At 37.6% G+C, this 18985-nt stretch overlaps 1 protein-coding gene across 1 annotated transcript; it reads left to right on the plus strand.

Annotated features, from left to right (window-relative positions):
• The first annotated feature begins 2722 nt into the window (after positions 1–2722).
• On the plus strand, positions 2723–4283 carry neurog1 (neurogenin 1). The gene is made up of 2 exons (XM_084133904.1): positions 2723–2877; positions 2988–4283. Exon 2 carries the CDS (start codon positions 2998–3000, stop codon positions 3622–3624), a length of 627 nt encoding a protein of 208 aa, XP_083990030.1. The 5' UTR covers positions 2723–2877; positions 2988–2997; the 3' UTR covers positions 3625–4283.
• Positions 4284–18985: the final 14702 nt, after the last annotated feature.

Here is an 18985-nt window from a genome sequence, read left to right on the forward strand (position 1 = left end):
ATAACTTTTTTATGACTTTATAAGAGCAATAAGTACAAGGTCCAGACCAGATCACTAATGCTCTGACTGGAAGCAAAATAGTCATTCAAGCTGTTTTCTCTCTTTGAAGTTATTACTGACAGGTTGGTGTTGTAATAGTAAAATCGATCTCCCCCATCACCCCAGTCTGGACCTCCACAGAGTGACCAGAGGGGCTTTAAAACGCATGCATTCGGAGGAAAAGCGTAAAAAGAAAAGAAAGAACATGTCTGTTTATGCTATTTGTTTATATGTTTATATATATATATATATATATATATGCTATATTATCGATTAATCACGATTAATCGCATCTAACATAAAAGTTTGTGTTTATATAATTTAGGCTCAGTGTGTATGTACAAATAAACGCACATATATTACATAAACACAAACTTTAAAACGTTATTTTAATGTCAAATATCAGTAAAAGATTGTAATTTACCTAGGCATACCTACCTTTTTAAATAACATTATAAAAAGCTAATGTTATTTAAATTATGCATTAAAGCAGTACTTTAAACATTATTGCAAAATGTTAAGATTATTTTATTTTTAGTAAAACGAACGAATATAGCTATCATTTATTTATTTCCAGAATTCCTTCCTCTTACCAGCACATTTGAATTGTATAGGCTATACATTGCATAGGCCCTATTTTGTTTCTTTTTGTTGTGTATGTATATATAGGCCTATATACACACCCACACACACACGCACATATAAACACAAACTTTTATATTAGATGCGATTAATCGCGATTAATCGATTTGACAAAACAAGGCTATATATAGCATATTATTATACTATCTATATATGTAGGCTACAGCCTACTACTATTTGCATGTTCCAATGGAAAAAAAAAACAGAGTCTCAGGTCACTCAGAAGTTCACTACATCTTCATGAGTCCATATTAGTTTATGTATCTAAAATGATCCATCTCCACTTGTGCTTCACTTCATGCCAGCGAAAGCACAAACGTGCCTCAGAAGCGGGGTGTTTTTGTTCACGCTGGGACTATTTGAATAAGAATAATGCTATTGGAGTGTCGCAGGCCGAGAAAAATGAGTGACAAAAGCTCAGAGGCGCAGAATTTGGACGGGGGACAAGCCGTATAGAGCTGAAAAGAAGAGAGAGGAGAGGCGCACAATGGAACAATTCACCTTATAATCGCTTTGATATATCATACATGCCTGAAGACTCTAAACATTGTGTAATTATTTATAAATGACTGTGCCCCTATCGCCATAATACCGCACGGAGAAAGGCGCCGCAGGTCTCTCCCCAAACTATTTCTAAATAGTGCCCGTTCATTTTTTTTTTTTTTTTTTTTTTTTTTCAAAGAGGGGCGAGTTGCTTGCAATTGAATAAATTGAATAATTAATGAACAATTGTACGGCTGTCTCATAAAGATGTCTTTAAATAAAACTTAAGGCTCTGGGCACAGCGGAGGAGTTTGATTGAACTGCATCTTTCACCTCGAGAGTTATAACTCAAGATTCGTGCAGCAGGCAGGGTGGAATAAAGTCCATAGGCTACACTAAAACGTTATTTTAATGTAAAATACAGTAAAATAAAATAAAAGTAAAAAAAAAAAAAAAAGATTTACCACATATGCCTATATGGTAAAGAAAAGAAAAAGAAAAAAAAATTATATAATAAAAAAATATTTTTTTATTTATTTAAAATTATTAATTAAAGCAATAAAAGACATTACGGTAAAATGTTATAATATATTATTTTTTTAGTAAAACGAACGAATATGGTATCATTCATTTCCAGAATTATTTCCGCTTACCAACACATTTGAATTTTTTACACTGTAAAAAAAGTTGCTGCCTAAAATTACAATCAACATGGATGTTTAATTTCAACTTAAATTACATTAAACTGACTTTTAAAATTGGTTGAATCTTGTAGCTATAACTTATAAAAAAGTTAAATATGTTGTCATAACCATTTGATCATATCTTTTTTTACAGTGCAGTTATGCACATTGCAGTAGGCCCTTTTATGTTGTAGCCTATGTTATTGTTTAGTTAACATTTTTGTATTGCCACGTGTGTTACACTTATGCTTTGTTTGTCTATCACAGCTGGCAAGAGGCAAATTCTGATGAACTTTAGTCATCACGTCGTAACATTCAGTAAAATATAAGCTACATAAAAAAAGTACTTTTTTTGCAATATACAAAATGGTTTGCATATAGAAGTATTAAAATATAGGTAACTACTAATACTAGCTCGTTTCACCTTGTATTATAGGTAATGTGTAGAATGAAAATGAGCTGAAACGTTAAAAAAATAAAATAATCACATTTTTTGGCATCAAATCAAAACAATTGTGTGAAATAAAATTTTAAAGAGCTATGCGTACAAAATACAAAACTTGTCTTCTAGCCTCGGGCCACTTCGTGTTGTCTCTTCTTTTCAATTTCCTCCAGAGATTTAAGTTAAAGTGGGCTTGGTTCATGCTGGACAGATAGCAACAGCTCTGCTCGCGTGGCTTGGCAGCTCTCCGGCTCTCTGATTGGCCAGCGGTGATTACAGGCACGCTTCAGAGGGCGAACAAACAACGGGCATAAATTATGCTAATGAGATGGTCGTGCGGCACGGGGCAGACCTGATGCAAACCATTCATTCATCCTTCACAAAAATGGCAAAGCGAGGGGGGTACGTCCATTGTCTCACCAGGGTATATAAGGTAGGTGAGGCCAGTCGTGTGCCAAGCTCACAAGCTCACACGAGCTGATTGAGGGGTAAGAGCAAGACAGACGCGTGCCTTTAACTTCAACACAAACTATCTGCAGGACTCTGCAAGACCTCAAACACCCAGTTTCATCTCTCAGCCCACATAAGGTGCGTATTTGCAGCATAAAACACCCTAGATGCTGCACTCAGAGAATTTGGAATGACTTTCCACGACTGTTTTTGGTGCATTCCTAACTCTTTTTTTTCTACATCTCCAGGTTATCAACAATGGAAACTGTCTACTCCGACATGGACACCTCAAGCTGTGACTACTCCTTTACGCACACCGATGATGAAGACTCGGGCAGCAGCCTCCACCCCGCGTCCCCCGCGTCCTCCTGCGGCAAGCCACCTGCGTCTCCAACCGAGCTGCAGCAGAAAAAGCGGCGCAGGGGGCGCGCGAGGAACGACGGCACCGTGCACGTGGTGAAGAAGAACCGCCGGATGAAGGCCAACGACCGCGAGAGGAACAGAATGCACAACCTCAACGACGCCTTGGATTCGTTGAGAAGCGTGCTGCCTGCCTTTCCCGACGACACGAAGCTGACCAAAATCGAGACTCTGCGCTTCGCTCACAACTACATCTGGGCACTTTCGGAGACCATCCGAATCGCTGACCAGCGGCAGAGCAAGTCAAGAGACCCTCCGTTGCTGCTCCCCGGACTAAGCTGCATGGGAGATGCACCCAGCCCCGGCCGGGACTCTTGCTCCTGGCCATCCAGCGCATCCTCTTCGTCTTCATCCCCATCTTACTGCAATTCAGACCCGAGCAGCCCCGCAGCCATGGACGATTATGGATATTTGCAAACCGATGTAGTTTACAGCTACACCAAATTCGTACCAAGCATCTATTAATGTGACCTAAGCATTCTCATGTCTGTATAGAGTCTGCAGATGTAGTGTAATATCAAAGGATGTTGCTGTTACTTTTCTATTAGAACCAAGAGCACAGAGACAACATTAGGTATTCACTGTTTGCCTTAATGACAGTTCACAAATGAGAATGTTTTTTATTTTTGTATTTTTGTATTTTTTGTACGTTTTGTTACTGATATTGATGCTTTTCCCGATATATTTGCACTTTTTTTGCATTCCTTGGAGCATGACCTTAACCCCTGTTAGAGAAAATTATAATTTAAACCAAGACAGATTGGCCTTTGCAGTCCAAGGTGAAAAGTCAATATTACAATTTGTAGAGCGATAAAGCAGAAAAACGAGCGTGAAAATTCAGTTTCAACGCTGTGACAATAGGCTGAAAGGACAAGACAAAGATCTGGCCTTATGCATTATGTATTTTGACCTGAAGAAACCTCCTCTGTCTGACTGATCCGTACAGTTAACTATAGCTCTCTCGACTGCTTTCCCATCACTTTCTTTTTGTTTTATTTATTCAACCTGTTGCTTTCGTATGCTATTGTATTTTTATTGTATATAAAGAGATTTATTCTATTATGTATTTACCTCAAAATTTTAATCTGGTGCAAACATGTTTTTGTACGAATAAATATAACGTTTTCTACAAAATATCTGTGCTTGTTTGTTTGCTTCATAATGTGACGCTAATATAGACCATAAACAACTCATAGCAATGTCTGGCAACATAATAGGCATCATTGTAATGAGTGCAGCCATTGAAGCGTCACACTGGGTCACAGCGCATAAAATAACGGTTATGCAGCAGGTGCATGGATATAGATCGAGATCGTCTACGCGTCATCTAATCTGTCAACCAATGCACATTTTATACACGATTGCACTCGATTGTATCGAAACGTCCACTTGAGTTTTAGTCATTAGGATCTCAAAGATAAAAGCTTGAATTAAAAAAAATGCAAATCTTTATTGTTAAAAATGCACACGAGGTGGCATTTTGGTCACTGTGTATGCCTATTTTACAATATCTGTAGCCTATTACATGAAATCATATTCTAATGTAAATATACCAAGTTATCTGAGTTATTTTTGTTACTATAAATGAATTAATAAGACAGGTGGATGCAATTCACCAAACTTGTAGCCAAAATCGAAATAAATGCCCCTATTGTAAGGTAATAAAAAACATGTCTCAACTTTTTACCGTAAAACTATAATGTAGCCTAAATTACTATTCTTCTAAAATCATTTTGCATAGTAGCCTAGCCTATACAGTTTATTATCTTTACAGTATCGTTTTTACAGTACTATATAAGATACAAAATAAAAACAAATTAACAGGCTTGTATCTAGCATTTTTACATTATTTTTCAATAAATAAATTAATAAAACGCAAATTCATTTACAGGCTAATCTGCGCGTTCAGATAGCCTATTCAAAAGATGTATGAACATTCTATAATCCATTACACATTTTGCCACAAATGAAAAAGAAAAAAAAAAGATTTAATTATACAAATAATTTAAATATAAACAATCGAATATTGTTTGATTTTAAATGGACCTTATGTAGTCTACACTAACTTTTTTGGCGAATGCATATGGCTTCATGAACGTTTTTATTCTGTGCACGTTGTGCATGTGGATCAGTTGATTTCTGAAGGGGTTCAGGTTAAATCCTCTATTTGGGAGTTCCGCATGAGGTCCAGTCAAGGCTCTTGTATCTGCACGTGTCGGGGATAGAAAAGTATAATAGCGCGTGCTGAAAGCCTTAGGGAAGGGCGCATGCCAGCTGAAACGAGAAAAGGGGGCACAGGCATGATGTTTATCACCCTCTCAAGAAGTTCATTTTACAGACCTTCACTGCACATCAAACACTCATGATGAGTCGTTCACAAAGTAAAACACAAAGTACATTCACAAAGTAAAAATCTGCAATGGACTTCAAAGTACAGCACCCCACACCCCCACCCCACACACACTCACACACACACAAAAATGTCTTCATTGACATTATGACTATCTCTTTGTTCTCAATCAGAGAGGCATAAGCAATAAGCTTCAAACTGCCCTGAAATGTACCTGCAATCTGCTCTTTATTATATTGTTTAACATGCACTGTAAAAAATTATATGATCAATAAGTTATGACAACATGATTTTACATTGCTTTCAATCAGAATAAGTTCAGCAACTTTTTATGTTATACAAGATTCAACTCAATTTTTTAAAGTCAGTTTAATGTAGCCTAATTTAAGTTGAAATGACTTAAACATCCAAGTTGCATATACTTCAAGATTTAAGGCAGCAACTTTTTTACAGTGGCTATTCAACATATTAAATGTAGTCCACAACTACACATGTGCATATTATTAGCAAGTTCAGGAATTCAGAATTTCAACATGCAATGCAGAAACCATAAACAGAAGATATAGTCTAAAATGGGTTGTCATGGATTTAAATTTCCTTGTTGGTTAAACTGATTGATGGTTTATATTTATTCTTTGTACGAATATTTCCCATTATCTAAACTAAAAGAATATATCAAGGATAAAAGAAAAGCCTGCAACTGAGCCTTACAGATGAGAGCTATTCCCCTCTCTCCCCCTTCCCTTAGGGCTGAAAGCCTGTATCAGTGCAGAAGGGCTCACTCGGGTCACAGGTCACACAAGGGCAGGAGACCCCTCACCTCCCAAGGAGATGGCCTCCCATGTCAACGAGCACAAAAACATCAAAACAGCCTTCATGTTTGTACAGCCATTTGCACACAGCTACATATCGCACCCCTTCAGAGGTAGACATTATGCCTTGGGAGGTACATATACTTGACCTCACTTCTGTCAAAAATATCACTTGCATCACTTCAGTGAAAAGTGATTGAAAGAATGTAGGTATTGGGAACGTAATGAAAAAATCAAAACTGTCCCAGACACACAGATTCCATCACATATGGAGTGTAAAACAGTAAAAAAAAAAGAAAAAAGAAATCTGTCATTCTATTGCATTTAAACATGTTTTTGAGTAGTAAAAACAAGAAGCATTGAATAATAACAGAAGCTGAGAAATTATATTGATAATGCATTCCCAGCTAACAAATATATGTTTTTTGAACAAATTATAACATTTTGAAAACATTGACATTAAGTTATAAAAACGTTACTTCTGAACATTCTCTGAATGTTCAAAACGCCCAGTGTTTGTTTTATTGATTGATTGATTGATTGATTTTATTTTATTTTATTTTATTTTATTTTATTTTATTTTATTTTATTTTATTTTATTTTATTTTATTTTATTTTATTTTATTTTATTTTATTTTATTTTATTTTATTTTATTTTATTTTATTTATTATGTGAAAGTTAATGGAACATTCCATTTAATCATTTCCAAACATTATGGGAACGTTACTTTTAACCTGAAACATAAAAAAAAAAAAACAACCATCCAAATAAAACTTTTCAGAAAAAAAGAAAACCTTTCACGAATGATGTATAAATATACAGATGTTTTATATGTTTTAGTTAAATTGAAATGAGGGAAGGAATTAGTTCAACATGGCCAAAATTTATTGACAGGAGGGAATGAATTAATAATAGTGGGAACGATTACTTAATTCATGGTCAAAATTTAGCTAAAATGAGTGAACGAAGTAGTAAATCGTTGCCACATTAACGAGAGAACAAATTCTTAATTCGTGGCCAGGATATATATATATATATATATATATATATATATATATATATATATATGTCCGCATGTCATGTGCGGCGTTCCATATTATGATGTTTTTGTGCTAAAATTTAAAAACATTATTAAAGACCAGACAAACATTCTATTAATAAAGAATGTTTGCGCCTAACCTTCTGAGAACCTTGCCAGTACCTTAGCAAAAGTTCTGAGAAAGTTCCCTGTTAGCCGGGTTGCAATGATTTTTTTTTTTTTATGATTCTCTTTCATCTTTCAGACTTTGTTCTTTATTGAGAAGTTTTCATGTTTCTGGCATTTTCAGTTTACAAGAGAATTGAAGAAAGGAGAATTGAATTGCACAGATTTATTGGTTGGTTGTTGTTTTTTTTTGCATTCATTCCATGTTTATCATTAATATGTTTGTTGCTTTGACTATAAACACCCCTTTATTTTAGTTATGGTTCAGATTTAATCTGATATAATTATCTATAAACATGCTGTGATGTTTTGGAGAGCAGCGTGCAGCATCTCTCTTGCCTGTAAGGATAAAGAAGAATCACTGAGAGGAGAAAAGAGCCCAAATTCAGCAGAAGGACAAAGAATGGGCAGAAGATGGACGAGGCTCTTCAGTGAAAACTTAACCAGAGACCCCAGAGAGTCATACGTAAGGACCAATTAAACTATAACTGCCAGTTAATGACAAACAGAAGGTGGAAAACAGGGGAAGAAGATTATAGAGACAGTCTAGGGAACCAAGGCTGAAAAGATCATGAACATTTCATAAAGCATGATGGAAAAATTAGATCATTTGAAATTTGATATTTAATTAAAAAAAATGATTATCAATTAAATGTCAAGATGGAGATATTTAAATCAGGAAAAGTATGACCAGTGCAAATGTGGACCAGATGCATAATTTATACATAAACTAATATGGACTCATGAAGATGTAGTGAACGTCAGAGTGAACCAAGAGCCAAGTTTTATCATTGGAACATGCATTGATTATAAAATAAATTTTAGAAATATATGAAAAGAAATAGTAGAAATAAATATGGGTTATATGGTAGGTAATTTCGTTCTTTCTCCTGACCATAGATGACAAAAAATCTCATCTCAGTACTTTTGATGAATGGCTACACTACTTTTAATTTTGTCGTTTCATCTGAATATCAAGATTTGTGAGAATTAGTCAGCCGACACAGTTTTGAGGTTAATTGATCTAATTTTGTGTCTCTGGGAAAAAAATGTATCTATGACATTGTATTATGTTGAACATCAAAGTTTTTTGTGTCTATTTGTTAATGAGGGATTTGTGGACACATCATATTTTAGATTTGTGGAGTATATAAGTTATAGCTTTTATTTTGAAGTAAAAATAAATATATATATTAAATATATTTATGTAATAATTGTTGTAATTAATGGGGTTATTATTCAGTATTTCCATGAATTATATTTACATTTCAGACATCTTTGCTTTCATTAAAAACTATAGGTTAGTGTAAGGGTATAGAAAATGGCGGCCTGAGCGGCTTCAACCCAGCAAGCAATTTTGCGTTCAAAAGACATCTAATTGCCATCACTGACATCTAGGCTAAAACCAGGCAAAATTTGGGTTGTCAGTGGAAATTTAATAGACGTCAAGAATAGACTAGTCATCAATTAGATAACATGTCAAAGAAATAAAACCAAACACATTGTAATCACTGTTAACTTTGCTTACATCTTGCAAGTTATTTAGGCAAAAACGACATGTAACTAAATTCAAGGTTATTTTAGCCAGAAGTGGGTTACTCATAGTCAGACTATATCGGGTCTATATTAACTGTCTGTCAGAGACGTGCATAATACATAACGCATGCACATGAGTATAAATTAGCTTGAATCGGTATGATCAGGGAACTGAGTGAAATACGCCAATCCCATTGATAAACACGTGCTGACTTTTTTATGCATAAACTATGCATTCTGATATTACCGATTTGAATATTTCCAATAATATTCTATTCTTGACTGATCTTTTTCATGATTTTGAGATGAACTGTGATATTGAGATGAGTCCCTGCAGTCCAGTTTGACTCTCATACACTTCTGTAATATCTACACTTAACAGGTGAATTTTATAAAATGTAGTTTGAATACTATCTTCTCAGTTGTTAAAAATATTAAGACAATTATCAAAGTTTGATAAAATGTTTAATTTCATAAAAGATTTTTTTATTTGTGACATTTAATTACTTTGAATGATTCTGATTCACACTAGTCTTATGAGTCTTGTCCGATAAGCCTGAGCTTTAGGGGTAGCAGAAACCTCAGCCAGCCCTCATTGCTTGTTTTGGGTTGTAGGTTGCTCTCCTGAACCCTGGAGATCTGTGACTAATTCTGTTTGGGGCCTTATCCTAAACAGAGATTAACAGATGAGTGCTGAAAATTGGATGGTCCTGCCCTCTGCAAAACTCACCTTTAGATCAGTGCAATCCTTCCCTTTAGCACCTAAACAGAAACCTTCACACCTTGAGCTCTGATGGACCTAAAAGAGTCATTGAGAACAGCAGCACAGGATCATTAGGGAAGCTAATGGTTTGTTGGGAAAATAGAGGATTATTTTAAGTCTGATTGGGGAGACAGGTGTCACAAAGCGTCCTTTGCTAGCCATATATTCCTAAAAGCATTTAAGAATCTGGAATTCTCCTTGAAATTGATCTGCTTTTATAGTGCATAATGTTTTAGAGTTATAATTGAGTCAATCTCTTATCAACAGGTAGATTTAATGTGTCCAAATTCCAGTTAAAGCACTTTGGCTACACACTTTCGGTCGCTTCTTTCAGTGGCCACAATGGGCTAGTATTGATCACACTGTAAATTCCTGAACATTGTTCTCAATTTGTAAACCCACTTTATATTCTTTGTCTGTTAGAACTAAAGCCCCACTTCTCAAGACCCTCCCTCTGAATCCTCCTACAGTCAGTTTTACGACAGTTCAACCTTTGTTTTGTATTCACTTGTCCGTGGAGAGGAACCAGCGAGTGCCAGGAATGTCAAAAGTCAAAGGACCTCTTGGCCCTTCTTCAGTGTGCTGACAGAGGAGGATTCAATCCAACTAACTGTATTCTGCCACAGGCTGCTTGACTCATCCTGTTTTCTTCCCATACACCTTGAGCATCCTCTCTTTGTGCTTTCCCCTGGACTTTATGAAGGTGGAAATGAGTCCATTAGTGTTTTATTTCTTGCTAGGAGCAAGAGGTGCTTTCTCATGGATGTATCATAATGGTGAATTTAGCCTAAAGCATACAAACCTTTCCTCAAATCAACACTATAGCTTGTATTTGAGATGCTAATGCGAGCAGCTTTGATTTGCAAATGCAAATCAAAGAGAGACCCTACAATAAACTACAGTCAGTTTTTAAGGCAAAAATCTATATATCTATATCAAGATGGACTTATGTTGTTTATAATATTAGATTCAAATATTAGATTACATCAAAATAGATATTTTAAAAGAAGATGGCCGAATTAATTGTTTCTAAATGATGGGAGGAGATATAGTAAAACACAATTCTGAAATAATACTTTTGAATATCTTTAAAATATCTAATATTTTCAGATACACTAGTGTTCAAAAGTTTGGGGTCAGAAAGATTTATTTATTTATTTATTTATTTTGGAAATAAATACATTTATTTAACAGGGATGCATTAAATTAATCAAAAGTGACAGTATTTCAAATAGTATTTTGACCCTTAAATGCATGAATGTTTCACCAATCATTATTACATATTCCAGGTCTTTAGCGATCTGGATTTATATCTAACACGAATGGATCTCCACCTGTCGCGATAATACAAAACTCTCCTGATATTAGAGGAACAGTTACAGAAGAATAAAAGAAAGCAGAATTTGTTATCTTTTGAAGCTTGTAAGGGTTCAGTTTGAGCAGATGTTTTATACCATCATCACTGTCCTCATCAAAACTCATTTCCCACATTCAGCATCTGGCTCAGTTATTCTCAAAACTATAATTTTCAACATCTTCAAAATCAATATTTTGATCGCTGACAGCTTCTTCTACAGATCCACCATCAAGTGACAGTGACACTAATATTTGATTGCATTCAGTACTTGCTCTGCAGTAAATCACTGAGCCATTTCAAGTTTTGCTGATGATACTTCCTATTCTTTTGTTTTATTGCCTGCGGTAACTATGAGTAAAAAATGACCTTGTGGAATAAAGATGAATTGCACTTATTCAGTCATCAAAGATTACATTTTTAAATATAAAAAGGGAAAACAGGCATTATAATAACAGGCATTATAATATAATATAAAATATCTTTTATAATTGTATTATTTTTCCTTGTTATATTGTTTATAATGAATTGATTGATGAATAATAGGAAGGTTGATGTCTAACTTTAATAGTGAATGACGTCCCGGGTGTCATGGGTGGTTACAGGAAGGCAGACGGAGACGAAGATATATTTCCACAAACGAAGGTTTAATGTAATAAATCACAAGACAGCAGAACAGGTTGCAACACTCACTAAAATGTAACGGAGATCGGACAAAGACTGACAGAACAGACGGAACTTAAATACAAACGCAGATTACACTGATAAACAGAACACAGGTGATACAGATGACGATGATGACTAAACAGGTGATACAACCGAACTAAATGACAGTAACCATGGAAACGAAGGAGTGGCTGGAAAAGAGCAAAGGAAAACAGGAACAAATCAAAACACAAACCGAAAGTCCAAACATACACTGACACGTGACAGTACTCCCCCCTCCCGATAGGCGCGTCCTCGCGCCGTAGATAGACCAACTGTGGAGGTAGGGAGGGGGCTCAGGAGGAGGACGAAGAGCAGGTGAAGGGCAGACAGAAGGCAGGAGGGACCAGGGCGGAGCAGACGGTGCAGGAGGCCAGGGTGGAGCAAGCGAGGGCGGAGCAGGCGGCCAGGGCGGAGCAGACGGAGGGAGGAGCCATGGTGGAGGCAAGGCATGCGACTCCAGGGGGCCGACTGACGGAGGCGGAGCAGGTGGCAGAGGATACCCGGATGAAGCCAGAGAGCCGACGAGCCAAGGCGATGCTGAGGATCCCGAGGGACATGGCAATGCCGACGGCTCTGGTGGAGCTGGTGGACTGATGGACCATGGTGGAGATGAGGGAGGTGGGAGCCAAGGTAGAGCTAATGGACCGACGGGCCGAGGTGGAGTCCTGGTCATGAAGGCAGGAGGCGGAGACCGGAGATCCACCGACCATGATGGAGCTGGAGACTGGCAGAACCACGGCGACCCCACATCACAGAAGGTGGAATAAGGGTAAGCTGAGGGGCTGACAGGAAGCAGCGGAAGTGTAGATGAGGAGATTATGATGGGAGGTGGTGGGAGAGGGAGGCTGGGTGGGAGTTCAGAAACAGGCTCAGGCTCAGGTTCTGGAACAGACTTAGGCTCGGGAACAGATACAGGCTCAGGAAAAGATACAGGCTTGAGGTCTGGGAATGACTCAGATCAGGGAACAGGAACAGTTCTTGGGGCAGGAACAGGTCTAGGAACATGAAAAGTTCTTGAGGCAGGAACAGGTCTAGGGACAGGAACAGGCTCTGACGTGGCGACGGTCATCCTGGCTGAGGACTCAGGCGGTGAGGCGGCAGCCATCTTTGCCGAGGGCTCAGGCAGTGAGGTGGCGGCCATCCTTGTCGAGGGTTCAGGCAGTGAGGCAGCGGCCATCTTTGCCAAGGGCTCGACAGGCATGACGTGAAGACTCTTTAAGGGTGGTCTCAACGGGACGAGACTCTGGAAGGGTGGTCTCAGCGGGACAAGATTCTGGAATGGTGATCTCGGCAGCTGCTGGTGATGGTGGTTGTTCTCTGGATCGGGACGCAAGGTTCACCAAACACCTGCTGATAGCTTCCCTCCAGTTCAGTCCATCGGTGTTTGGGAGGTCGATGGCCTGGTGGAAATTGGCCCAGATCCAGAAAAGCAGCTTGAGGGTTTCATCGTAGAGGGGGCTAATGACGGCTCAACGAACAAAGTTCACCACGAAGGCGAAAAAATCTGTGCTCTCTTGAGCAATGGCGACAAAAATAGCCCTGTCGTCCATATGGGCTGGTCCGATCTTCTGTCACGGGTGGTTTAGTGACACGTGACACCGGGTCACTAAAGTTTAAGGGTTAGACATAATAGTATTTCAAACAAGGTTTCAAATAAGTGTTGTTCTTTTAAACTTTCTATTCATTTAAAGAATCCAGAATTGTTTTTTTGCGTGGTTTACACAAAAATATTAAGCAGCACAACTGGTTTCAAAATTGATAATATTAATAAGAAATGTTTCTTTGAGCATCAAATAAGCATATTAATCATTTCTGAAGGATGAGTAATGATTATGAAAACTCAGCTTTGACATCACAGGAATAAATTTCATTTTACTTACAGACAAACACTAATCCAAACCACTTCATTGTTCAGTTTTAATTTTAAAAAAATACACCTGAACTTTAAAAACAGCAGGGCTCTTGTGTCTTAAGTGGCCACTCACTAATGCAAAGTGATTCTATTTTGTGTATCCAGTGCTTTAGCGACACCATAATGCATTGCCACAGAGTTGTCGCCTCATTGGTTCAGTCATTTGAGAAGCACCTACACCTGTACTGAGGCAGCGAGTGCAGATGTTCCTCTATGGTAGATTAGGCATATGTCACCCATAACCTGAGGAAGAGGCCATCCCTCTGGTTTAAGGCTTGAGGAGTCCACTTTAGAACGAGAGGCAGACAAAGACACAGAGGGCCCTTGCCCGAGGGCTGCCGGTTCCAAGTGGCTGGCTGCAGTATGTAAAGATATCTTGTCTTCATTTGTAATGGAAAGCCACCAACACACACCTACACTCAGCCTCCGCCTCTAAACACACATGCATGCATACATCCTCGTTTGTACCTTTGTGAAGGCTTTTTCGTGTGTGACCATACAACAATTCTCAATTTCATGTGATAATATGTGTTCGGGTGCAAAAGTTGAGATGATCCGAAGAGCGCTTGAGCTTCAGTGAAAGCAAGAAAATCTGATCATCTCTACAACAGAGTTCACATGATTAAAAATGTTTGTTTGATAGGTGAAATAGTGTAGAATCTAAAATATTTCTTCATTTAACAATATAACATTTCTTTAAAAAAAATGATCAAAATACTAAAACATTCTGATCATTTCCACACTGTAAAAAATAATTTGTTATTGGAATTATGACAATATTTTTATATTGCTTTAACTCATATCAAAATAAGTTAAAAATTCAGTTTAATGTAATTTAAGTTGGAATGACTTAAACATCTGAGTTGAATGTACTTAAATTTAAAACAGCAACTTTTTTTCAGTGTAGGATTAAAGGGAAAAAAAATAAAAAATACATTTTTGCACCCAACTTTAACCTTTATAAATGTTTAACATATTTATGTTCACCAAGGCTGCAATTATTTGATTAAAATACAGTAAAAACAGAAATATTCTTAAATAATATTACAATTTAAATAACAGTTTTCTGTTTTAATAGACTTAAAAAAATACATTTATTCCTGATAGTAAAGCTGAATTTTCAGCATCATTACTCCAGTCTTCAGTGTCACATGATCCTTCAGAAATTATTCTAATACACTGATTTGCCTTTAAAGAAACAGTTTTTATTATTATCAATGTTAAAAAACAGTTGTGCTGCTTAATATTTTTGTGAAAACCAATGAATATAATGTTCAAAAGAACAGCATTTTGTAACATTATAAATGTCTTTACTGTCACTTTTGATCAATTGAATGTATCCTTGCTTAATAAAAGTATACAATTCTTTTTAAAAAAAAAGTATTTATTTTGGTAAGATCTGGAAAGGCAGTGTATAATCCCATGAATTTGTTCAATTATGCATTTCCATTAAGTTGAAACGATTAACTTCACAACAATAGTGGTCTCATTTAGCTATCAGTCACATGATCTTATCATAATATGTCCTCTTGCCAATACACTAGCACTGTGCTTGAAACGGATGCATCTCAAAGTGGCTTTAAAGTGGAGGGCAGCAGGTTACGAGTGCTGTAGACTGAGTTAAGTGCTGTCTGATTAGACTGGAGTGCCTATGAGAGCAGAACCACCGGTAGAGGAGGAGCAGCTCTCGCCAGTATCGCCACGCACTGTCACCTGCGCCTCACCTGCCCCCTCTATCTTCCTCAAGGGCAAGGAGGAACGACCCATGCCCCCCAGCCCACGGCGACAGGAAAGTGTCAATCAAAAGGGAAGCCATGCAGCTGCTCGAACGCAAACTATGATTTTCTGCTAAATAGATGGCTTTTTCACCCCACTCCCACTGGTGAGGCAGCTCCTCAGAGACTCCAGATAAAAATCAGGGAAATTCAATCCAAGCCACAGCTTTGGATAAACAGATGTGATTTTTCCCCTCTCAGTGCTACACAAGATAACCTCTTCCCCCGTCTTCCATCTCTCCGTGACCCTGCACCTGCACCAACGCTATGCCACGGTAAGACTGATGTCTCACTCTGCTCTCTGGTGACCTGGAATTACAGATAACTATCCAATTAATCAATTTGGTGGCAACAGGCTATTTTGATCATATCACTTGTCGGTTGTGACTAATGCCATTTAGCAAGCATGTATTTAACACTGGTAATTAAAATACCAGTTGGAAACTATTCAAATTCAAGGGTATAGCCTTTTAAAAGAACTTGACTTGTGCTTATGTTATTATTTATCCATTATCCTTACTAAATATTCATTTACTAGCATACTACAAACATGAAATAATGTAACATAATGCAATATATACTAAGTATATATGTGTGTGTGTGTGTGTGTGTGTGTGTGTGTGTGTGTGTGTGTGTGTGTGTGTGTGTGTGTGTGTGTGTGTGTGTGTGTGTGTGTGTGTGTGTGCGCGTGCGTGCGTGTGTGTGTGTGGTTCAGGTAAACCCTTCATAATGGGGACAAAATGTCCCCACAATGACGGCAATATCCAATATCCTTGTGGAGATTTTTTATTTTTATTATTTTGGTCCCCACGAGAAAAAGAGCTTGGAACTTGATGTTTTTTTGAAAATGTACAAATGCATAAAGTTTTCTGTGATGGAAAGGTTTAGGGGTAGGGTATAGGGATAGAATATACTGATTGTTCTGTATAAAAAATCATACGTGTGTGTGCGTGTGTGTGTGTGTGTGTGTGTGTGTGTGTTTGTGGTATATATATATATATATATATATATATATATATATATACACACACACATATAGTGAACACAAACCTTTATGTTAGAAGATAGATTTTTATATATAAGCACTATACAAATAATATGTAACCTAACAACGGAAACAAAAGATGTAAGAAGTTTCATGAAATATTAATTTCTTGCCTATAGCTAAACCCTAACTTTTGAAATTAACTGGCAAAATACATGTAAAACACATGTCTGAAATGTTCAAATTAGTGTGGCGAGATCTTAATAGAGATAATACAAGCAGTCCCAGGAGATGTTGAATATTGATGACTGTATGATACGATCCAAGAAGGGTCTTTTCAAAGCAGCAAATTAATAAAACCCTGACCCTAACCCAAACCCAGACTTGATAAGCTAATCAAATAAAAGTGGTGTCTAATGATTGTGTGCAAATCTACAATCATCACATTATTTTGGTAAGTAAAACTATTTATTGCTTACGACAAAATTGCTTTTAAGGTTTACAAAGTACTTTACAGGAGACAAATATAGATGTGCATAAACATTCACAAATATACAAAAAAAAAAAACTTTAAATAAAGGCAGGAGTTGATATAAAACTGTAAAAGGGTTTTTGGTTCACTCTAATCTGCTCAACTTCACGACTCCTCTCAGAAGACCAATGTTTTTTTTTTTTACTGTCTGAGGGCATCAATGGGGCCAGGCTATGGGCTTTTTATGAGAACTCAATCAGGCCAGTGGAGGTCAAGCCCTCCTCCTTGTCTTCAACAATTACCATGAAATTCTTAATGTCCACACAGCCGAGGGATCCCCAAAATTCAGAGTGTCATCCAGAGGGCGAGGACTCTGGCTGTGCGTCTCCAGCTCCCTCACATCTCCTCCCATCATCCCCTGCCTTGGTGCGCAGAACTTGAAGGTGCAGCCAGGCTACAGCTGAACCCATGACCCCTGCAGACTGTGGAGAGGAGCAATTTCCAGGGCAATAAAAACAACCATGGCAACAGAGATGCTGTCTGTGACTCACGGCCTTTAGAAAACTGCTTGATATCGACAGAGAGGCTTTTTGGTAACCAAATGAGCATTTTTAGGCTATATAAAAATATTAAGCGCCAGTTATGCAAGACTTGTTTTTGATCGGAAAGGCCTGCAGATATCACAGCTCTTGTAGCTCATGAAGTAAAATGTCACGAAAACAATTGGTGATGTCTAGAAAACTGGAGTCTCTTGTATTATTTTTTTCCCAGCAATGGCCCAGCAGTCGGTTAAATAATGAAGCCCATTTTCTACCTTATAAAATAAAGCTGAATCAAGCCCATTCATTTGAGCTGTGCGTCTGGCTTCTGCAATTTTTTTTGTTTAAATACACCGTGAAGAAAAGTATAAATCACACATTTAAGTTGGCCTGCTACATGGCAAAACAATGCCTCGTGGAGAGGAGATGAAGAGGGTAACGCCATAATGTAAAATAGTTAAAAGCTTATTAGAGCCATTGAAAGGCAGCGTGATTTCCACTTTGTTTCGGAACACCCTGAGCTCTGCCTTTCAAGTGATTGTGAAGGGGGCAATTCAAATCTCTTTGGGTCCATATGAATGAAGGCCTCTTAAAGCTCTTTTATAAGCCAGCAAATTCCCCACAGGCTATGCCCTTTAGCTCTATTACTGATTTACCAAAAGCATTCATCTCGAGCCTTCTGCTTCTCTTCTCCCATTGTTCTCTCCGGTCACCCCAGCACCTGACAACTCTAGCACCAGGCTTTCTTAGTTGCTCAAAACGTGCAGGCCAAAAACAACTGCGAATATTGCTATATATCTTTTGACGCCTTTGCACCACTGCACATTTTACAACAGTTAAAAAGGAATGAGGACAGAGTTGGAGTGATTGATTCTGCTCACCCACGGGGTATAACATTCAGTAATGTTAACATAAATGGCTGAATGAGGCGGACTCCTCTCTGGACAGAAAGGGGAGGCCTGATCCCATTCTTTCTTTCTGCACAGAGAAAGAAGGGAAAAAATTCCAAGAGGGCCCATTGCCTCTATACTTAGATTAATTAGGCCCCCTTTAAGAGCCATTCAAGCCAGTTCTAAAATAGGGGTCCGAGTTACATTATGTAAAGTTTTCAGACTGATTTGCATTTGTTTGTGTGGCTGAGAGTTGTGTGGAGGAGGACTTGGAGAGAGACAGAGGGAAATAAAAACAAAGAGAGGGGAAAATATTCTTTTAATGGCTTTACAATCTTCTATACTGTTTTTCTTGCTCACTGAAGTTAATGGTGCTTTGAAATTAAGTCAGACCCTAAAAATCATATCTATTGTGTTGCACGGTAAAACGCATTCAGCTATAGTCTTTCACGATAAAGGAAGAAAACAATGTTTTACTGATATCTGAATGTGTCATGTGCCGAACCAATTTATCACTATATTTTT

This window comes from Abramis brama (genome assembly GCF_963993115.1).
Source record: "Abramis brama genome assembly, chromosome: 13".
NCBI classification, from domain to species: domain Eukaryota; kingdom Metazoa; phylum Chordata; class Actinopteri; order Cypriniformes; family Leuciscidae; genus Abramis; species Abramis brama.